This window comes from Lithobates pipiens, unplaced genomic scaffold, assembly GCF_037356315.1.
Source record: "Lithobates pipiens isolate NorthernLeopardFrog02 unplaced genomic scaffold, aLitPip1_a1.2 Scaffold_16, whole genome shotgun sequence".
In the NCBI taxonomy this organism is placed as follows: domain Eukaryota; kingdom Metazoa; phylum Chordata; class Amphibia; order Anura; family Ranidae; genus Lithobates; species Lithobates pipiens.
In genome coordinates, this window is record NW_027507748.1 from 597,293,839 (window position 1) to 597,318,172 (window position 24,334).

At 40.8% G+C, this 24,334-nt stretch overlaps 1 protein-coding gene across 1 annotated transcript in view; it reads left to right on the forward strand.

Annotated features, from left to right (window-relative positions):
* Window positions 1-24,334, forward strand: part of DDX10 (DEAD-box helicase 10) — a 420,816-nt gene that overhangs the window by 226,835 nt on the left and 169,647 nt on the right. The window contains exons 14-15 of the mRNA XM_077483966.1: window positions 2,651-2,776; window positions 10,187-10,348. Of these exons, the coding sequence (XP_077340092.1) occupies window positions 2,651-2,776; window positions 10,187-10,348 (288 nt within the window). The remainder of the gene's footprint in view (window positions 1-2,650; window positions 2,777-10,186; window positions 10,349-24,334) is intronic.

Consider the following 24,334-nt stretch of genomic DNA (forward strand, 5'->3'; position numbering starts at 1 on the left):
CTTTTTTTTTCTTAAAATGGTACATATTCTTATTTTAAACATTTGATATGTTTCCTATTTTGGATAAAATATTAGTTTATAAGATTTGCAAATCATTGCATTCTGTTATGTAGAATTTACCATGTTCTCTTTACACAGTCCCAACTTTTTTGGGATTGAAATAAAAGATTAGATTGTATTTAATATTATCATAGGTGTTCTATACAAGGTTATGTGTATGTATAAATGTATTATAAGGTGTGCCTTGGCAAGTTTACGTTGTTATTGTGTGTTAACTGTGTTTTCTTGACCTTTTCTCCAGATATTGTTATTCATACATAGAAATTGTTAAGATGAGACTGGACCAGTTTAAAAACACTTGGGGAAAAATAAGGCATTTAGTAGATGTTTAAAGCTTTCAGAGTTAAAGCCCCAGAGTGGGATGGCAAAGCACACCATTGTAAATATCATGCAATATTCAGTACATCATGCTTTCCACGGGGACCACTTAGAGGCTTGCATGTAACTGATCAAAGCGCAAATCAGCTATTCAGAGCCTGTGCAGGCGAGGCCTTGCTACATCATGATTGGTCATGTTGTGGAATCTCTATAAAAATAAATTATGGTATTCACCTAAGGCTAAAGAGTTTGCATTTGATTTAAGACTAGAGTAATTTAATACGTTTAATGACAGTACATCAGTGTGTAACTTAAAGGAAGATGACGAATAAGGAAGGGTTAAAAACTCTTTAAGCAGGTATGCCCATTGGCCAGCTTTAAAGGAGACAGCCAATGCGAACCTCCTTTTAAAAAAAAATACTAATTGCCTGGCTGCCTCTAGCTTGAATAATTTTTTGAGTCTGGAAACAAGCTTGACAAGACTGAACCTTATCTAGTTTACCTTAGTGAGTTTAAACATCCTGCCTGAGAGCACGTAACAAACAGTAGGTGCCCACTATTACCTTATCTGTTCTCTGATCTTGTTTGTGATTTGGGCCCTGATTTGAGGGCGAAGTTCCACCAATTTCCTCTTCACAATAAGAATATCTACAGCCACTGGGGCAGGCTAATTTTTTCTATTTATATACTTTATTCCATGACGTTAGTTTACGATCATGGTACATGAGAATTGCCTGGATCCAACAATAAAAAATATAAACACATAGTTGAACTATTTAATTCACAGCCCAGTCCAGCGCCCCACCACCTCATTCTTTTTACTACAGATACCCTGTTTCCCCTAATATAAGACCTAGCGTGATTGTCGGTGTTGGCTGCAATATAAGCCCTACCACCCAAATAAGCCCTACTCTGTTTCCTCAAATAAGCCCTACCCTAAAAAGAAGACCTACAAGGACTTTAACTAGGGCTTATTTGGGGGGTAGGGCTTTTATTGCAGCTATCACCGACAATCACACTAGGTCTTATTTTAGGGGAAACAGGGTAGGAGACACTGGGAAAGTTTCTGTCCATCCTTCCAGCACTCTTTCTTCTCTCTTGTTTCTGCAAGCTATACTGCCTTTTAGGCCGATTATGTACAAAGATCAGAAAATGCAAGTTACATATCTAATCGTTAAGCAGACCTAAAACAGTAATGCTGGCAAAACCAATGGCTTGTCTATACAGACACTCCCTTTAAAATGTATATTCATTTTTTTCATGACTCTTCTGGTCACATGATTCCTATTTGCGTGGCCTCCCACTTGTTTTACCTTATATGGGGGTAAGGTTACAGGGGTGCTGTTTGAATCGGAGAATACATTGGTCTGCAGTTTTGCATTCTCAGATAAAGGACTGTTCTGAAGATAAGGTGAGCTCACAGCTTGAGCCCTGGGATTAAAGCTTAAGCTAGTAGTGGTCTGGTCTGGTTTAAAAGCAGAATGTTTTACTGGGTTGAAAACTAATGCAAAAGGCAATGCAAAACAGTCAACATGAGAGATTATTTTGACCTTCCGGAAGCTGTTTTTTGACAGTCACTGGTTGCATTTTATACGATAATGGCCTAGAGCTGTGTTTTTAATCAGATTTTGTAGGACATATTTGTGTCTGTTGCGTCCATTTTTTTTCTTTTTATCTATTGTAGTTACAGTGCACTGACCTGGCACACTGTGAGCTGCCTGCAGCCACAACTGTTCCTATTACTGCTTGTCAGACCAAAGACATTACAGTGGTCACGGCACAATTTTTTTTTCTCTAACAGCAAACTTTTTATTCAAGGAAAGGACACCTAACGTAAGCTCTAACAAAGGTATCTCTAGGCTTGCAGCCAAGTCTGCATTGCTGCCTCTCTAGCGTTGTGACTTTTTTCTAAACATTATGCTGTTGAGCGGTGCTAGTTCATCTGCTTGATTTAGCAAAAAATGCACCACAAATGGGTCTTCCCACATTGTCATCTTCTGTGTCCTTCAGGTTTACTAAGAGTTTACAGAGGTACACAAACAGCCACTGATGGCTATTGAAGTTGTTGGAAGAGTGAGGCCTCAAGCATTCATCTTCACACCCATTTAAGGGCAGCCTAAAATTGTTTTCACAACAGAAAACATTTGTAATAGGTATAAGGTGCCAAAATGTTTGTTCAATTACTGTAGTCTGCAGTATATTTTTGGCAGTTTGGAAAATACAAGGTTTTATGAGCTATCATTTGCTGAAATGTTTCTGTTCCTGTTTCTAGGCAGAAGAAACCACAAAATCAAAACTTAAGAAGACAGAAAAATTGACCAAAGTAAAGGATGCCAAGAAAGCTTTAAAGAAGAAGTTCAAAGTGAACACAAAAATAGTTTTTGCAGATGATGGAGAGGTGAGTGTATGCTATAAAGAACTACTGTGTCTGTGTTTAAAGGATTTATTGCAGGGGAAGCATGGGATGTGGTAACCCTGAGATCCTGGTGGCAACAGGGCCAGCTCAAATTTATCCCAGCATATAGCTAGTTACCTGCTAAAATTAGAAAGCAGGCATTATTTGTATAGTTGTAGGGCCCCCTACAACCCTGGCTAAGCCTGCTTTAGGGCAAGGGGAAGTTGAGAAGTTATGATACATTTCAGGATAGATGCTTCTTGTTCAACCTGACTCTATGCCTTTTGCTTTATCTATTTTGTCAAATGGCCTCATCAGGAGCATGTGATAAAGTAATTCTACAAAATGCATAGGGCAAGGATAAGCATGTGATGTCATTGTGCTGATTCATGGTATCCGTTTCATAGTTGGAATGATGGAAAAGGGATCCTTGATTAAAGCGGGAGTCCACCGGGACTCCGCGTTTTTTTTTTTTTAAAAGCCAGCAGCTACAAATACTGCAGCTGCTGACTTTTAAAATAGTGACACTTACCTGTCCAGCACGCCCGCGATGTCGGCACCCGAAGCCGATCTCTAGGTCGTCTGTCGGGTCCTGCCGCCGCCATCTTGGGTATGGGAATCAGGAAATTGAGCCTTTCGGCTTCATTTCCCGGTTCCCTACTGCGCATGCGCGAATCGCGCTGCGCAATAAGGACGCTCCTCGCTGCCTCTGGGATCTTTGTGTTTCCCAGCAGGCAGCGGGGCACTTGCGGGAAGGGGCGGGCACTTGCAGAAAGGGGCGTAAGTTACGCCCCTTTCAGCAGAGAGCTATCCCGGAAGTGGGTGCAGTTTACCTGGATTATCCAGGTAACTGCACCCCCCTCCCCCCTGAAAGGTGCCGATTGTGGCACCAGAGGGGGGGGGAGGGTTCCGATGAGCGGAAGGTCCACTTTAGGGTGGACCTTCCCTTTAACCGCTTCAGTCTGTGAAGATTTTACCCCCTTCCAGACCAGAGAACTTTTTACATTTTGCCACTGCAATGTTTTCACTGACAATTGCGTGGTCGTGCGACGCTGTACCCAAACGAAACTTGGGTCCTTTTTTCGCCACAAATAGAGCTTTCTTTTGGTGGCATTTGACCATGTCTGCGTTTTTTTTATTTTTTGCTTTATAAACAAAAAGAAACAATTATATATATATATATATATATATATATATATATATATATATATATATATATATATATATATACATATATATATATATATATATATAATTTTTAACTTTTTGCTATATCTCCAAAATGTTTTTTTAAAAAACACATTTCTTCATCAGTTTAGGCCAATATATGTTTGAATACATATTTCTGGTAAAAAAAAAATCACAATAAGCATATATTGATTGGTTTGCACAAAAGTTATAGCATCAACAAACTATGGGAAAGATTTATGGCATTTAAATTTTTTTTTCTTACTAGTAATGGCGGCAAGCTACTGCGACATTGTGGCAGACAGCACGGACATTTTTGTCACAATTTTGGGACCATTGACATACATACAGCGATCAGTGCTAGAAAAAAAATGCACTGATTACTGTGTAAATTTCACTGGTAGGAAAGGGGTTAACACTAGGGGACATTTAAGGGGTTAAATGTGTCCCTAGTTAGTTTTCTAACTGGGGATAGGACTGACTGGGGGAGGAGACATATCGTATGTTCATACTTACTAGGAACACACGCTATGTCTCCTTTTCCGTGACAGAACAGGGAATTGTGTGTTTACACACACAAATCCCCGCGATGGCGCCTGCCGGCCATGCGCATCGGTTCCCCTGCCATGCCATGGGCACCTCAGGCGGCTTTTAATGGGAGCAACGTACCTATATGTTCTTTTGCGCAGTTGTGCCATTCTACCGACGTATATCGGCGTGAGTCGGTCGCAAGTGGTTAAATAATTGGTTATTCCTATTTAAAAAAAATAAATAAATTCCTATGAGAAACCTGGAGATAATTTTGAAAATGCACATCTGGATTAATATGAATATAGATCTCAAATCATTTTACCTGTATTCACAAGTAAATCCAAATATCTTTGATGTTATTGCTAGAGAAAAGAATGTTTGCCTGGCTTCATAAGTTTCTCTCATTCCTTGCTTGGTAGGGAAATATTGGAAGCTGGCTGACAAAACAATCGTTGAGCTGCTTTTGTTCTGGGCATGTGTCATCTGACAGCACTACACATAGTGTGCCTGTAGTGTCATTTTCTGCCAATTTAGGTGGCAGAGGCTGCTCACATTTTAGGAACATGATTTTGCTGACAACATCAAGATGGAAAGCGAGCGCAGAGGAACACAGTAATCAAGCCTAACATCATCCTCCTTGCGAGGTCTGCCAGAGTGAGGAACGCATTGTGTGACTGTGATAGAGTGTAAGATGGACACAAGATTTGCCATCGAAAATATATGGAATTAGTCGCAGCTTTCCAGCACCGTCTTTTGGAAGGATTAACCCTTCTCTGCATGGCAAGCTTCTTCTTTTTTTTTTTTTTTTTCTTGGCACAGTAAACCCCCCTGCCGACAAGCTCTATTAGTTCATATAGGCTTCTTTCTGCCAAACTCCCCATTATGAAGCCTGTGCATAGGGATATTTATATATCATGTTTTAACCATTGCCTAAACTTTGCCACCCTCATTGTTGTCTGTTCTGATTTTTCATGACTGGAAGCTCGGTGACCTCAATGTTTTGTGGGCCAGACATAAAGTATACATGTATAGGCACCTGAAATGTAGCTGAATTTTCAATTGTAGTGAAATCGGGTCCAATTGATGTGCTTGAATTCTGAAGTCGGTCACTAAGCCCTTTTAGGAAAAAGTATGGCTTAATGTCTTAATAACAAAATCCCAGACATTTCCCACGATCAAATTTCCCTGTCAATACTCCCATTCAACCTCGCACCAACCACTCTGTGTTTTGGCACCCTCAGAAATAGCTGACACTTCTGACACTGATCTTGAATGGCATCCCAGTCTTAGTCCGTATGGTTCACTATTGAGTTGGCCCACCCTTTGCAGCTTCAACTCTTCTGGGAAGGCTGTCTACAAAGTTTAGGAGTGCGTCTATGGAAATGTTTGACCTCACAAATGCACTTCTGGAAGATTGGTCAGACACTGATGTGGATAAGAACGCCTGGCTCACAGTCTCCTCTCTAATCCATCCCAAAGGTGTTCTGTCGGGTTGAGGTCAGGACTCTGTGCAGGCCAGTCAGGTTCTTCCACCCCAAACTTGCTCATCCTTGTCTTTATAGAACTTGGTTTGTGCACTGGTCCAAATCATTTAGTGGAGGTGGGATTATGGTGTGAGGTTGTCTTTCAGGGTTTTGGCTTGGCCCCTTGGTTTCAGTGAAGGGAACTCTTAAGGCATCAGCATACCAAGACATTTTGGACAATTTCATGCTCCCAACTATGTGGCAACAGTTTGGGGATGGCCCCTTCCTGTTCCAACATGACTGCGCACCAGTGCACAAAGCAAGGTCCATAAAGACATGGATGAGTAAATTTGGGGTAGAGAAAATGTAAATTGACTGGCCTGCACAGAGTCCCAACCTCAACCTGATAGAACATGTTTGAGATGAATTAGAGCGGAGACGCTGACCCAGGCCTTGTGGCTAGCCTTCCAAGAAGAGTTGAAGCTGTTATAGCTGCAAAAAGTGGGCCCACTCAATATTGAACCCTACAGACTAAGACTGGGATGCCATTAAAGTTCATGTGCATGGTGTCCGTATACTTTTGATAGTATAGTGTAAACACGACTTAGACTGTGTCTTTTCATCGAGCCACTTTGATCAATGCTGATCAATGCAGCTCAACGCACCTGATATGAATGAGCCCTGAGACAACATGTTAGATTGTTTGCAGATCTAAATGTCTCACCTGGTAGAAATTGTAGAAAGGCTTTTGTGTTCTTTGGAGTTCTTGTTAATCCTATGCCTTTTTGTAGTCTTATACTTTTAAAATGTCACAGATCTCTCTTGAGATTTTCATTTTCAAGAATGCAAATTTATATCTTGCCTTGTCCATTTAAATGACAGTTTGATGTCTGCATTTTGCTAACTTTAATAGCTGTTATATAAATCCATTAAAATTGATTTCTAGTAGTGTTTTCGCTTTGCTAATGTAAGAATGTGCATTTTTTTCTAATTCGTAGAAATCTAAGAGAAAGTATTCATACTTCAACTGTTATTATTTTTGAAAAATGGTTCTAAGTGTTAATATCAAACTATTGTTACATGCCCAGGGCTGTGTGTCTGGAAGCCAGGAGAGATAAAAATGTAATAGAATTGGCCCCAAACCAAAAACATTTTATTGCTCTGTACAAGGCAGATGGGTTCACTAATGCAACGAGGTTTGCAGAAAGGTAATAGCTTTTCCCAGGGGGCGAGTTTGCTATTCTAAGTTTTACTTGACTTCATAAAATTAAAAAAGAAAAGTGAAAGCACAGCTGCCAAATTTCTCAATTATTTTATTATACAGAGGGGGGCAAGTAATAGTAGTGTTTACCTAAGCAAAAGCATAGGTCTATGCAGCATTCTTTTTGGATATATATATTGTCAGCCTTCCAGTGCTTTCAGCTGATGATCCCATTTACAATTCCCAGTTACTGAACAGTTAAGAGAACCAGTCACAGTTGGGCTTCTGCATTAAAGAAGATTTAAATCAACTCAAATCTTATATTAACTTCTTTTTTGATCAAGATTATTTAATCTTCAGCATTCGTTCAGTTCATTTATTCATGACCAGCTTGACCTGTTCCTACCACAAAAGCACGCTTTCAGACATTTGCAGTTAACACTCTTGGTCCTGTCTTTCATTAATGCTCAAACTTTAATAGAACCTTCTTCTGCATTAAAGTAGATCTAAATCTACCAAAAATTCTCATGCCAGCTTTAACATTATTAATGTAATTTCCAGAATTTTCAGTCTTGTATAATCTTCCTAAAGTTAAGAAGCTAAACCTTTAGCCTCATGCCTAGTCTTATCTTAAATCATGTAACTTTACTTGTATCCATCTGTACAGAGGGCCCAATTGGTTTTGGTTTAAAATCCTAACATTTTCTCTCTCCTGGGTGCTCTCTTGATGCGCTTGATTCTAAACGTGAATACATATTCAGGGAATTAAAATTCATCCCCATGCAAATTCCTGAATCATGGTCTCATAAAACTTACAATTCGCACTACAATTAGACTCGTTTGTTTAACTTTTGTACAGATTCTACTTGACTACATAGTCATAAGCCCAGTGCTTTTGAAACCACATTTTTAATGGTTGCTTTGCGTTGTCCTGACCACTTTTTGGAAGACATCGGATACCCCGAAAAGCTATCTTCTCTTTAAAAAAAACAAACTGCATTTTCTACTTAATGGAGCAGTTGAAACTGTTTTATTGGAAGAGAGATGCTTGTCATCTGTATCCCTATTTTCTCACCCTCTCCCTACCTTTCATTCTCCCTGTTTTGCTTTCGTCTATTAAAGGGGTTGTAAATGTAAATATTTTAAGTTGAAAAAACATCTCACAGAGGTAGCGGCTCCAGTCCCCCCCCCCCCCGTTTTACTTACCTGACCCCTCGAAAGTCCCGCGCTCGCCCCGACGTCCTCTTTGCCGCTCAGCCTGGCCGCTGATTGGCTGGAGTGGATGGATTAAAAGCAGTGCAGCCATTGGCTCGCGCTGCTGTCAATCACATCCAATGACCCGTCGCGCCGGAGGGCGGGGCCGCGTGATACAACAAACGGCTATGGGAGCGCGCCCGCAAGTGCGTCTCACCATGCGAGGGAGCTCGCATGAGCGTGAGAAGTACTTGTGGGAGGAAGCAGAGACAGCCGTTGAGGGACCCCAGAAGAGCAGGTTCGGGGCCACTCTGTGCAAAACGAGCTGCACAGTGGAGGTAAGTATATGTTTGTTATTTAAAAAAAAAAATGAACTTTACAACCCCTTTAGGGTTACTTTGGGTTATAAGCAAGAAAGCTCAGACCTCTGCAGTGTATTAATGTGCTTTTATTGCACAAACAATGCTGTACATGCAAATTGCTACAATTCTAGGAAAAACAATACAAGGCTGGTAGATATACATACAGCAAACAAAATGATACCTACTTCCCGGCAAATAATCAGAAGTATGGTTTGTTAACAGTAGAAATGCGCATAAAAGTTGCGTAACTCAAGTTACACTGGGTTCACCATCTCCGTAGGCAATGAGGACCCCTTTCTTGTCAAACGCAACACACTATACTTTTTGCCTACACACACAAAAATCATCAAAAGTTTCTCAATTCATATGCTCTTGTTTAACCAAGAATGATAAAATTTGGTATAGTTAATGTACAATGTAAAATGTCATTATTGAGCTTAAAGTAGAACAACACTGTATCTGAGCACCACAAATCAAAAGCGTTATTTAATTAGCTTTTACTATTCAAAGCAGCCATCCATCCACGTTTGCATGCTTTATTTTGCAGAGAAATTACTTAACCCCCCCCCCCCCAGTATTTATGGCCATTGCCATTTACGAGTAAGGGCAGATGATTCATGTAGTATTTACTTCCCAGAATCCATCTGACCTCGGCTCAGGCATGCAGGCAGGAGGGTGTGCTTAGCTGAGAAAACCCCTCCTGAGGACTCCTGGAATGTGTGACATCATTTGCCTAGGCCTGGTAACCTGGAAGTAACTAAAGAAATGTAACAACCTGTTTAAAACATGTAAATAGAATATACCTTCCCATACATTTACTAATTCTTGCAGCACAAGGATTCAAAATAGATGATTGAGAGAGTAAGGGGGTTCTAAAGCCTTAAGTTTTTTCACCTTAAAAAAACCTGTGCTCCAAAATTGTTCCCAGCTCCCTGCTCCTTAATGCATTCTATGCATTAAGGTGAAAAAAAAATCTGATAATGGTCGCTCACCCCGACATCCTCTAAGCCGCTCACCCTGGCCGTTGATTGGCTAGAGTGGATGGATTAAAAGCAGTGCAGCCATTGGCTCGTGCTGCTGTCAATCACATCCAATGATGCGGCGCGCTGGGGGTGGGGCTGAGTGATACATTGAGCGTCTACGGCTGCCAGCTCTATCACGAGAGCGTGCCCGCAAGCACTCCACATCATGCGAGGGAGCTTGCATGAAGTTGTGGAGTCCTTGCGGGAGAGAGCCAAGATAGCTGCCGAGGGACCCCAGAAGAGCAGGTTCGGGGCCACTCTGTGCAAAACGAGCTGCACAGTGGAGGTAATTATAACATGTTCGTTATTTAAAAAAAAAATGCCTTTAGTGATCCTTTAATATCCATGCCCTGTGGGTAATATGCATTCTACATTTATTTTATTCTATGTGCAGAAAGAACCTGTGTTTTTGCAAACTGAAAAAAATCTTTACTGTGTTTTGTGTGGCGCAGGCAATCCAGCAGTGGCCTCAGGCACAGAAAATGGTAAAAGATGCAGAGGAAGAGGAGGATGCAGATAATGGCATCGATTTGGAAAAGGCAAGAAAACGACTGACTGAAGAGGATAAATTTGACAAAGAAGTGTACAGGCAGAAGATTAAGGAAAAACATCGGGTATGTTTTACTATAATCTTTTTTCCACCTTTTTCTTTTTGCAGGACATGGTGTCTGTATTGGAGTTTTGCACATGATGTAATGAGTATATATATATGAGTCTTTCATGAAACACACTGTCCAGCACTGACAGAATCAAGAACACAGAGCAGAATTTAGCAATCAAAGCAGAAATGGGATTTTGGCATATTGTAGTCTGGCAAAAAATGTAGTTTCTGAGGATTTAACGCCTACCCCTGGCTGGAGTCAAATATTTCACATGCGGCTTCAGGCGAGTCCAAACTCCACAGTAACATTTCAGGTGCTGGCTCGGTCCGAAGCAATCAATTGTACCTGCAACATAAACGCTGCACACCGAGATGCAAAATAATATTATTCCTTTATGGAAATAGCTAACGGAGACGAGTTCTATTCTGACATGTGTTGTGTTGGGTACAGCGCATACTGTGGCTGGAGGGCTGCAGTGACATCTGTGTGGGTGGTCCTTGAACTTGGCAAAGGATAATTTGCCACCGTAATAAATTCACCAAAACAAGCTCACTAAAGTGCACTGACCCTGTGAAGCATATAAAGAAAATGTACCCTGTTTCCCCTAAAATAAGACCTAGCGTGATTGTCGGTGTTGGCTGCAATATAAGCCCTACCACCCAAATAAGCCCTACTCTGTTTCCTCAAAAATAAGCCCTACCCTGAAAAGAAGACCTACAAAGACTTTAACTAGGGCTTATTTGGGGGGTAGGGCTTTTATTGCAGCTATCACCGACAATCACACTAGGTCTTATTTTAGAGGAAACAGGGTATTACATATAATTAAATAAAAAAAGACAAGCAATGACCTTGCCAATGAAAAGGGGGTAAAGCAATGAAATGGGTGACACACACCATAGGGGTGGTAACAGAGCCGACTGACATTGCACTAAAGTGATGTTTGACTGAATTATCTGCCACACTGTCCTGCAGAGATTCCGAATTAGGAGCTGAAAAGCTGTTGTATCTTCTTGGCTTTTCTACATATATTTTGAGACTTAGATTTGTTATAGAGTCAGAACCAAGAGCAGCAGCCAGTTGTTGCATATAAACTTAACAATTATTTTTTTACATTAAGGAACACAGGGTGAAATAATTCTGGTATGCTGGGTTAAGCTTCTGCCTTCGGGAGATTGGACACTGAAAAACAAAGCTGACAGACCAGTATAACCCTTACTATTCCCATTATACTTCTGATTTTTAATAGTTTCCCAGGAGAACAGATAGAAGACCCGTTTCTTACTTTCTGCTTTTTATCTGTATCCCTTTTTATCCTACCAAGATTCTACAGTTGCTGAAGAGCCATAGGAACTCACTTTGCAGCTTTCTGTATTGGCTAATTCTAGGAAAACCCACAATGGCCATACCCAGACTCAACTATGAGGAAGAAGCTGGGATGGTCTGTAATGTATTCTTCATGTCTGGGCTCTGCCAAGGTGCTATCCAAGGAGATTTACTAAAACTGGTACACTCACAATCTGGTACAGCTGTGCATGATAGCCAATTAGGTTCTAACTTCAGCTTGTTCCATTAAGTTTTGCTGTTTAAGCCTGAAAGCTGATTGGTTGCTATGCAGAGCTGCACCAGAATCTGTGGGCACCAGTTTTAATTAATCTCCCCGTGTGTAGTGTTGGAGTTAACCCAGTTACGAGTCCAGGGCCACAGTGCACCCTTATGGCAGAACCAAACCTTTCCAGAGTATGAGGCCTTTGAGAAGGTGAAGTCTCTTTAAATGGGGAATATCCCCTGTATTATAACTGCCTTACACCTATCTGATTGTTGGAGACCTAAGACCGGCTTAGGACCACTGCTTCGGTAAGTCATGGCTTTACCGATTGTGGAGGCAGGCTGGTGTGGTGTTTCTACTATGTTTCGGTCACTCGCCTAAGGGGTTAAATCCAGAGCATTGACTGCGTTACTTTTGGTTGCTGGCTGGTGGTGGGAAGCGGCATGGTGTTTTTTTTTTTAATTTTTTTATTTACGCTTATTATAATCCTACGAACTCTGCAGCCCTATTGCTTCTTCGCAGGCCATTGTCCAGGGCACACGCCAACCTTTCAGTCTTCCCACTATCTCCTCAACTGTACTTCCACCACCTCAATCCTTGTTTACTTGGACACTCTCTGCTTCCTTACAGTAACCAGGTCCCAGCCAGCATTAACCCCCCATTCTCCAGCAGTATCTTGTGAAATCCCAGTGTGGAATATCCTTCATTTACATACAGTGCCTTGCGAAAGTATTCGGCCCCCTTGAACTTTTCAACCTTTTGCCACATTTCAGGCTTCAAACATAAAGATATAACATTTTAATTTTTTGTGAAGAATCACCAACAAGTGGGACACAATTGTGAAGTGGAACGAAATCTATTGGATATTTTCAACTTTTTTAGCAAATAAAAAACTGAAAAGTGGTGCGTGCAAAATTATTCGGCCCCTTTACTTTCAGTGCAGCAAACTCACTCCAGAAGTTCATCGAGGATCTCTGAATGATCTACTGTTGTCCTAAATGACTGATGGTGATAAATAGAATCCACCTGTGTGTAATCAAGTCTCTATAAATGCACCTGCTCTGTGATAGTCTCAGGGTTCTGTTGAAATCGCAGAGAGCATCATGAAGACCAAGGAACACACCAGGCAGGTCCGTAATACTGTTGTGGAAAAGTTTAAAGGCGGATTTGGATACAAAAAGATTTCCCAAGCTTTAAACATCCCAAGGAGCACTGTGCAAGCGATCATTTTGAAATGGAAGGAGTATCAGACCACTGCAAATCTACCAAGACCTGGCCGTCCCTCTAAACTTTCAGCCCAGACAAGGAGAAGACTGATCAGAGATGCAGCCAAGAGGCCCATGATCACTCTGGATGAACTGCAGAGAACTACAGCTGAGGTGGGAGAGTCTGTCCATAGGACAACAATCAGCTGTACACTGCACAAATCTGGCGTTTATGGAAGAGTGGCAAGAAGAAAGCCATTTCTCAAAGATATCCATAAAAAGTCTTGTCTAAAGTTTGCCACAAGCCACCTGGGAGACACACCAAACATGTGGAAGAAGGTGCTCTGGTCAGATGAAACCAAAATCGAACTTTTTGCCCACAATGCAAAACGATATGTTTGGCGTAAAAGCAACACAGCTCATCACCCTCAACACACCATCCCCACTGTCAAACATGGTGGTGGCAGCATCATGGTTTGGGCCTGCTTTTCTTCAGCAGGGACAGGGAAGATGGTTAAAATTGAGGGGAAGATGGATGCAGCCAAATACAGGACCATTCTGGATGAAAACCTGTTGGAGTCTGCAAAAGACCTGAAACTGGGACGGAGATTTATCTTCCAACAAGACAATGATCCCAAACATACAGCAAAATCTACAAAGGAATGGTTCACAAATAAACGTATCCAGGTGTTAGAATGGCCAAGTCAAAGTCCAGACCTGAATCCAATCGAGAATCTGTGGAAAGAGATGAAAACTGCTGTTCACAAACGCTCTCCATCCAACCTCACTGAGCTCGAGCTGTTTTGCAGGAAAGAATGGGCAAGAATTTCAGTCTCTGGATGTGCAAAACTGATAGAGACGTGCCCCAAGCGACTTGCAGCTGTAATCGCAGCAAAAGGTGGCTCTACAAAGTATTAACACAAGGGGGCCGAATAATTTTGCACACCCCACTTTTCATTTTTTTATTAAAAAAAGTTTCAAAAATCCAATAGATTTCGTTCCACTTCACAATTGTGTCCCACTTGTTGGTGATTCTTCACAAAAAATTAAAATGTTATATCTATGTTTGAAGCCTGAAATGTGGCAAAAGGTTGAAAAGTTCAAGGGGGCCGAATACTTTCGCAAGGCACTGTATCTAGTATGAAGGATCATAAGTGCAAGGGCAGCAGGCTTTGCAGGCCTTGCCAGCTTACTATCTGCCAACGCTGTCCTCATCACTGATGCTGCTCATTCGGAAAAGGAAGGAGACGGTAAATGACAGCTTTACCAGCTCCTTCCTCGGATCTCCATCCTGACAGATCGAGGACAAAGGGAGCAGAGCACAGGCAGGGGGACAGGAGCATGGAGGAGGATACGGGGACAGTCAGGGTTGATCAATGTGGGGATGGTGGGAGTTAAAAACACTGATCCCCCTGTATAGATTCCAATAAAGCAGCTGAAAGCCACAGGAGGAAGAGAAGCGGATGTTAGCTACTTTATTGAAATTTATACAGGGAGATCTGTGCTTGTAACTCCCCCACGATCACCCCTGACTACCCAGGTATCAGAGCATTTACTCGGTATTGGCACCAATATAATACTACAATGCAACACTACTTTTAGGGAAAAAATAGCCTAAATTATTCAAGATATAATGGCTAAGCAGAATCGAATTGAGTCCTAGAGATTCTTGTTTTATAGTATGAAAATATCAGTGGCCAAGAACATGCCTCTCCTCCCCCACCTAAATGTGGCCAAAGGTCCCATTCCTAAGTACTGGTGTTTACAAAAAAAATCCCTAATGTGAAATAGACATGTGCAGAACAAAAGAATTTGTTTTGATTTGTTATTTAAATATTTTGGTTTAGTTAAAATTTCAATCACTTTGGGAGTTCGTTTTGGTTTCCATTTATTCGTTTTCGAATTCAATTAGAATTTTCCGAATTTCATCGATTTGAAATTCGACTGAATTCTCAAAAATTTGCTTTAAATTTGAATTGACATTCAAATTCGAATTTATTCTATTAGAATTTTAGAAGACTCTTATATTCTGTTTAATTTGTTTGATTTTATTCTATTATATTGTTATTTCTATTCTATTATTTTTTTTTTATTCTAATTTATTCTATTCAAATTCATTCTATTCGAAATTCGACTTTTGGAAGATGGTTATATTCATTCTATTTTATTATATTTCATTTTTTATAGTCTATGCTTTTATTTTCTATTCTATTCCTTTCATTTCCATTCTATTTACTTTTTTTTGGTTCTATTCTTTTATATACCTTTCTATTTTGTTCTGTTTTACTCTATTCTTTTCTTCTCTATTCTGTTCTTTTCATTTATTTTCTGTTCAGTTTTACACTGTTCTTTTCTATTCTGTTGTATTGCTTTATTTTATTTTATTCTATTCTTGTTTTCAAATTCGATTAGAATTTCGTGCGAATTTCGTTATTTCGGATTCATTTAAATTTGTCAGTATTGTAATTCAGAAATTCGGATACATCCAAATCTCCAAATAATGAAAAATTTGTCTGAATTTCGATTCAGAACAAAATGAACCACACATGTCTAATGTGAAAGAATGTCGATTGGAAGTAGAGTATAGGTGTGGGATGGAAGAAATATTGCATATGGGGGAGGACACTTTGGAGAAATAAGCAGCTAAATGGGGAAAAATTGTTAACATTTAAGAAATTTGAGAAATGTATGGAGTCATTGAACATAGGAATGAAATTAAGAAGATTAATGAATAGTGGCTAAATATCCTTTACTGTAAAGTGTTTTGAGTATCCATACGGCTTGAAATTTTCCACATTTTGTTATGTAATATCCAAAAACGTAAATGTATTTTATTGGATTTTATGTGCTAGATCCACACAAAGTGGGAAATAATTGTGAAGTGGAAGGAAAATGATAAATGGTTTTCAATTTTTTTTACAAATATGTGAAAAGTGTGGCGTGCATTTGTATTCAGCCCCCTTTACTCTGATACTCCTAACTAAAATAAAATGGAACCAATTGCCTTAAAAAGTCACCTAATTAGTAAATATAGTCTGCCTGTGGGTAATTTAATCTCTGTATAAAACCTACCAAGACATGGCCGTCCACCTAAACTGACAGGCCAGGATTTTTAAAAAAAAGTTTTTCTTTGCTTTTTTTTAGATTTTTTTTTTTTTTTAAATAAGTAAGTTTTCTCCTTCACTGATGGGCACTGATAAGGCGGCACTGATGAGATGGCACTGATAGGCGGCATTGATGGGCACTGATGGCTGACACTGATAGATTTCACTGGTAGGCATCACTGGTGGCACCGGATGGCATTTTTCTTTAGCACAGATTGGCAGCTGCCTGGGCACAGATTGGCAGCTGCCTGCACACTGGCATTTCCCTGGTGCTCTAGAGTGCCATACCTAGTGGTCCAGTGTGTTGGCCATCCCTGGTGGTCTTGGCAGCATCCTGGTCATCCTGGACGGTCATCCGTGGGGGGGCTGCGCTGATAAACAATCAGCACAGACCCCCCCATCAGGAGAGCAGCCGATCGGCTCTCTTCTACTCACGCCTGTCAGACAGACGCAAGTGAGGAAAAGCCGATCAGTGGCTCTTCCTGTTTTTACATCATGATCAGCCGTGGTTGGACACAGCTGATCACGTGGTAAAGAATCTCTGTCATACTGACACACAGCACCAACGATTATCACGATGCACGATGCGCAGCATCTTGATATTCTGGGAACGTCATATGACTTCTGGTCAGCAATATCGCAACCACTTTGCCGCCATCATTTTGCTATATGGCAGGTGGCAAGTGGTTAAGAAGAGGACTAAAGAGATATTGTATATTGCATACTAAGATCCAGTGGAGTTGGTTTTTCTTTTTTTTTTTGGCATGGACTGAAGCTAAATGAATTGAATCAATTGCCATATTGTTTTTATGCTTAGCATATTAGACTTAGAGAGGCTGACTTCAATTAAAAAATACATTAAAAATGTATTAAAGTGTGTGTAATGCCAATATAAATGTAAAATACTCACGGGTCACTTTATGAGGTACACCTTGCTAGTCCCAGGTCGGACCCTCTTTTGCCTTCCGAACTGCAATAATTCTTTGTGGCATAGATTCATCAAGGTGTTGCAAACATTACTCAGAGATTTTGGTCAATATTGACGTAATAACATCACGCAGTTTCTGCAGATTTGTCGGCTGCACGTCCATGATGCGAATCTCCTCTTCCATCACATCCCAATGGTGCTCTACTGGATTGAGAGCTGGTGACTGTGGCGACCATTGGAATATAGCAAACTCATTATCATCTTCAAAAAAACAGTTTGAGATGATTTGAGCTTTGTGACAAGTGCATTATCTTGCTGGAAGTAGTTATCAGAAGATGGGTACACTGTAGGTATAAAGCGATGGATATGGTCAGCATCAATAGGTAGGTAGTGGCATTTAAACGATGCTTAGTTGGTACTAAGGGGCCCAAAGTGTGCCAAGAAAATATCCCTCACATCATTGCACCACCACCAGCCTGAACCGTTGATACAAGGCAGGATGGATCCATGGTTTTATGTTGGTTACACCACATTCTGACCCTATCATCTGAATGTCACAGCTGCAATCAAGACACATTAGACCAGGCAACGTTTTTCCAATATTATATTGTCCAATTTTGGTGAGCCTGTGCAAATTGTAGCCTCAGTTACCTGTTCTTTGCTGACAGGAGTGACACCTTGTGTGGTCTTCTGCTGCTGTAGCCCATCTGATTTAAGGTTCCATGTGTTGTGTTCAGAGATGGTATTCTGCATACCTTGGTTGTAACAAGTGGTTATTTGAGTTACTGTTGCCTGTCTAGCATCTGCCCATTTTTCTCAGACATCGAGGCATTTCTGTCCACGCAACTGCCACTCACTGGATATTTTCTCTTTTTCTGACCATTCTCTGTAAACCCTAGAGGTGGTTGTGTATGTAAATCCCAGTAGATCAGCAGTTTTTGAAATACATAGACCAGCCTGTCTGGCACCAACAACTATGTCACATTCAAAGTCACATAAATCCCCTTTCTTCCCCAGTCAGATGCCTAAATGCAGTGAGAGGCTGCCATGTGATTGGCAATTTGTGTTACCAAGCAATTGAACGGGTGTATCCAATAAAGTGGGCGGTGAATGTATATAACAATAAAGAAAGAGTAATAATACAAAAAAAGCTGAATCTCCAGAAGTTGGCTCTGAAACAGACTTATCGCTTGAAGTATTTAGGTCTTCTCCTCGATACTTCTCTTTCCAGGGTCTTCTTTCCAAAGGAGAATCTCCTAACGCTCTGCTATGTTCAAACGCTACAGTCCAGGGACCAACCAGCTTCCCACTTTTACATGAGAATTCTAGGTTTAATGTTGGCCTCTTTTGAAGCAGCTCAATATGCCCAATTTCACTCCAGACCATTACAACTTTGCATTCTTGCTGCAAAGGAAAAATCTCTGGGTCATTGCATACAGCAGACCCCCAAAACTAGGTTTTTGGCCTGGTGGGTCACAAGTCCAGCACTAGAGTCAAGGAAATCCTTCCTAACACCTGTTCTTGAAGGTTCTCACAGTAAAAGCCAGCTTGTCGGGATTAGGAGGGGTCGTGGACACTCCTACAGGACCTTGTCGATGGAGGAAGATTGTCTCCCAATCCAATGTTCTGGAATGTGGTTATTTGGTTATGCTTCAGCACTTGAGCTCTCGACTACTAGGCCAGGATTCAGCCAGACAATACCTCAGCAGTGGCTTACATCAACTGTCGGGAGGTACCAGAAGTCTCGCAGCTCAGAGATGTCACTCAACTCAGCAGACTTAATTAGTTGTCAACATCTAAGCTCAAGAGAATGGGTTCTACACACAAAGGTGTTGCAGGAACTGTTTCAGGTTAGAGACACCAAATGTGAACCTACAGGCTTCAACAACAAACTGATAAAATTTGTCTTTAGGTCCAGGAATTTTCTAGCTTTGCAGTGGATTCTCAGGGGATTCTATAGGATCAGATAAACCTGTGCCTGTCTTCCAGAATGCCCTCCTTGCTTTCTCTGCAGGATTGAAATGGAGTTCACTGGGTAAGCATAGCAGTTACTAATGGTAACATAGGGTAGTTTTGGAAAATATTTAAACAAATATAAATTTATTGACAAGCTTTAAAAGAGAGAGTGTACTGCAATAAGCTTGGATTGCAGCTTTGCCGTATCATCGGGTAATACCAATACCTGGTAAGGTACTGCATCAAATGACAATAGATAAGGACATACATATAACACAACAATACAAAACTATTTAAAAACAATGGATGTCCAGACGCCTTTTCATAATGCACATGCAGGATGTCATGTGAGATTCACAATTTGAGCCCTGGTATTAAACTAATATGGCTTTAAATAGACATCCAGCCTGTGCATTAACCAAGGAGTGTGGGAAGCTTGAGAGGCTCATAGCAAAATGGTATACTCTTGAGATTAAGTTGCATCAGTCATTGATGGTGAACAATGTATAGCATGCAAAGTGAGTGAAGAGTCTGCTGTGGGAACGTGACCAAGTCAAGATAAGCATGTCTAAAAATATTGACTCTTTATGTAAAAGGCTCCTAAATTCCCTCCAACTATTACATACTCACCTCTTCATATACAGCTTATGATCACTAATCTCCTGCTATATTGACTCACCATTTCAATTTGCTTCCAATGCCTTTGAGGATGCCACTCCATTCTCAGTTCGATATAACCACTATTTGTTTTAACTGTTAACCATTGGTGCATTATCTGTATGATGCTACTCTCCCCTACAGGAGATACATGAGTGGTAGCAGTTCGGGTCACAGGCCAGTGACTAACCTTCATATTCTGTTCTAAACACACTGTTTCAGCTATTATAGACACAGGAAACCTTAGTGATTACAGCTAATAATCTAGTGTGCTCCGCTGTTGTCCAAATCAGTGTACACCTGTAAAGTTCCCATGCAACATTTCATCCATGGCACGAATTATGACCTTCCCACACTTTGCATACTATGCAATAATAAATGTATATTTGTTTAAATATTTTCCAGAACAACCCTTTGTTACCGTTAGTAACCGCTATGTTTTCCAAGTAATCTCTACTGGGACCCCCCCCCCCCCCCCCTTTTTTTGTCTGAAGGATAACAGCCTACTTTAATTGGTTATCCCTATGCTTTTGAAAGCTAGTACATCAACTTCCTACAGAGTCTGTCATCTAACCGGAAAAGCAGTTTCCTTGGTTTCCATCACCTCTGTGAGGTGAGTTTCTAAGTTCGTGGATTTAACCTGTAAAAAAAAAAGGTTTTCTTGTGCTACAAAGAGACATGGCTGTCTTGAGGCCTCTTTTCTTCCCAAGTTGACTACTTTCTTCTTATCTAGAACCAGTTTTCACCTACGTTATGTCTTGCGCCATGACATACCAAGTACATTTCCCTCCAATTCTGGATGTGATATATGTCGTTTAAACCTAATCTCTCAGCTACAATTTCATTTGGAAAGTCTGACTCAGTTTGGCATCCCTGAAGGTCTCTGTAGGGTACAGCCTGCTTCTTGTTTCACCATCTCCAAATTAAATTGGATTCTCATCATTCATTAAAAATTGTATGTTCATCTACAGGCTCACATCTCCCTTAAGGGCCGTACACAGGGGCCGAATATTGGGTGGCATTAATCGGTTCAATAGAAACCGGCTGAAAAATCAGCCCATGTGTACTGCAGCTGGTCTGAAAGAACCCGGCTGAAGGGGAATGACTGAAAAATGTCTGCCGATCCGTATCCAATCAGCGCTCTCAGCCAGTGGCAGAGTGCACCAACCAGTGTGTTCTGTCGGGTGTGGTGTGGTTCCCCTGTCGGAACACAATAGCTTAGCAGGGGGGATCGCTGTACTAACATTCCATAGTTAAGCAAGAAAAAATCAAGGGAAGCCACTCGACATTTTTAAACCTTATATAGATCTAGAGCTTGTTTGTAGAGCTCCAATTGGATTGGAATGTGTTAGAATTTGCAGAAACAGTCTGTGTATTAGATATTCTAATAAAAATTAACAAGGGTGTGCTGTTGATTCTACCATTGGTTTACAGCCATCTGCATACAGTGGTTAAACAAGAACTGCAGCCACAACATAATTTTGAACAATGTGGGGATAAATAAAGTTGCATGGAGTTAACTTCATACACAATTTATGTCTGGACAGTGCACACAAATGGCTCATACACATGGGCACTTTACTCTTTACAGTGTAAACATGCTGGTATATGTTGGTGCCCAGGATCCCCTGGGGCTGTGTACAGGTGTCTATACACATGAATAGGTGTAGGTGGCTGTACAAAGGCTACCCTGTATGGACGAAGGGACAGTATTGTTAGTTTTATGGATTAAATTTTTTTTTATATTCTCTAATTGGTGAACTGACACATTTCCAAATGTGTTTTTTTTTTTCTCTTGGTGACAGGTTCCCTTAAATAAACCTGTCATGAAAATAGCTTGTAGGCTGTCATTGCTAACCACCTTTTGACAAAGCTAGTTGCCTGAGTGTCATTTTGACCCTCTGGTTTCAGTGCTTATGATCACTAGCTTGGAAAAGATATGTAGATCAGGAAAGGTAGTGAAAAGTTAGAAGCCTTGACATGCACTTGGTCAGGGTATTGCAGGAAGAAGGTTAACATGACAAGCAGGCAAATAAAATCTTCAGAAGTTTAGCAATGTAACCTCCTTGCTTCCCTCATGACAGGTTTTGTTTAGATATGGACTATAGCTTATGTGGCTTAGATGCTTAGTTGTCATGTTGACTTCAATGCCTTGTGAGACAGTGAGCTGGAACCAGTGAGCATCCCGATGTCACTTTTTTTAGTCAGTGACTTGAAAAATATGGACGTCTAAGACAACCAGATAAATAGCATTTTGGAAGGAGGTCTGCATTGGCAGCCTACAGACGTCTCATAGATTTCCTTTAACAACTTTTGAAGATTCCAGAAGCATTTATAGGATTGTACATTAAATGATAGTAGTGGTATATAAAGAATAAGCTGGAAAGAATAGCTCTTAACTGAATGTCAGCCCATGCAGAAAAATCCACTTTGCAGTCCGCTATGAGCTTCTCTCCTCTTGGGTGATCAGCCAGGTCGGAGTTTTGTTGCGGTGCAGTGTCTGTGAACTGGAAATGTATTCATCTTTGGGGCAGAAATACCCAGCGTGTTGCATTTTAGTGGCATTTTCTAGCTCTGCATGTTTTTGCTTAAGCTGCAGGTTATTTTAATGAATACGTAATTAATGTATTCATTTAATCTTTTTAATAAGTACAGCTGCTTACTGATGGGAAAAGTTGAATCTTGGGATGAGGAAAACGAACAAAGCACAAATGAAAACATTAATTTATTGTGCCCTGAATCCCAGCTTTTACAAAGTTGAAGTTCATTGTGGCCCACTTGCAGGATATTGTTACAACCCAGTATTCTTAGTCTGATGTTAAATAATCTCTCGTCTATTTCTGTTTGTCTTTATTGCCTAAATCCAACATTCCCCTTTGTGTAAGGATTGAAAGCATGACATCAGGCAGAAGTTTACAATAGAACTTTATTTAAAACTCATTAGGACCTGGATAGAGAGAAGAGGTTAAAGGCTAAGTTCTCCATTTGCGTAGAATTGACTTTGCAGTTAAGGTGTCTCAGTAGGTAAAAAATATATATATAATCCAAATCTTATGCATAAACAGAAGAGGAACAGGAGGAGAGGAGAAAATACTCCAAGATTCATTACCAGGGTATGCAAGAGATGGAAAAATAAAATGGACACCCTACTTGATATTTGAGGGGCTTGTCTCTTTGTAATGAGTATTCAGAAGCTATAATATTGGTAATAATGAATCAATTCATTAAAAGAAAATAAGTCAACGGCAAACGTTTGCCTAATACAGCATGCATTTAGCAGTTTATACGGCTCAATGATCTTTTTTTCTGTCCTGTAATTCACAACACTGGAACAGTTGTTACTCATCCTGACAGCCTTATTTGACACGACTAGAGCAGACTCTCCACTTTCACATCATAGCAAATGCTCACAATGTCATTGTCAGTTTGTATATGTAACCAACATTGTCTTCACCTATATTTCTGCTAACTTGTTTGCTAAAGATAGAATCAAATCATAAACAGTTTCTTTTTAATTGGGTAACATTTGTAATGATTTTTTGTAAGCTTTAATTAGTTCTCTAATTAAATCTCATTTTTCCTTACATGAACACCTTAAATGGGTTTATATTTAGCTCCTTTGTACAGGAGGTGTTGCAAGTTTCAGGCTATTTTGGAGCAGGATGCAGTGAGGCTTAGCTACTAATGAGGGTGAAGTGTGATTTCAGCTTAATCTGTTGTTTTAATTACTTATTTGATTTATTATTTCACCCTGTGTCAGCGAGGAGTTCAAAAGTGATACAGTTCAAAAATATTTCACAGGATTGCTATCGAGCCAGATCCTTTTTGATAGGAACACTGTAGACATCTTTGTCACGTACCTGGTCAGAGGCCGAAGTGCTGAGGACTTCCTTAGTGGCGAAGTGAAGAGCGCCCCTGAAGGTGGTAACAGGGAGTGCTTTTTTCAGAGAAGCAGAGGTTGCCAGCTGCGATAGGCTGAGGTAATGAAGAGATGCCTGCTGGATGGGTGCTGAGGTGCAGGATGTACTGCTGGGCAGTAGTCCCTCAGGGGTACCGGGTGAGACTTGGCAGCAGGGAGAGTCAGGAGCCAGGCCAGAAGTCATGCATGGAAAAGTCAGCCAGGAGTAAGCCGCAAGAAGGGGCAGGAGTCAGCGGGGTCATTCACTGGTAATCGGGCAGTTGCAAAGTCAGAAGAGCAAGCCAGGGGTCAAGTATGAATCAGCAGAAATCCAATAATAACAAGAACAGAAGCATGTGGAGAGCTGAAGATCATCCAGCAACTAATAGCTCAAACTGCTGGTTTTAAATAGTCCACTGAGCACCAGAATCCATCACGCATGGCATGTGCTTTGGCGCACGCACGTGCGCTCTGACACATGGATCCTCGCGGGTGATCGTGCGCATTCGCAAATTTATTTGTGCCAATCTCCGATTTTGCTGGACATTCGCCAATGTGCCAATCCTTCTAAGAACCATTCTCTGACAGCTAGTTTAAAGGGAGCCTGTCCGATTTAGGAATCTAGGAACCGTCGCCATTGACTTGCCACACAAAATGACATACCCGTACGTCAGTACTTTGATGCTAAATACCGGGGTTATGGC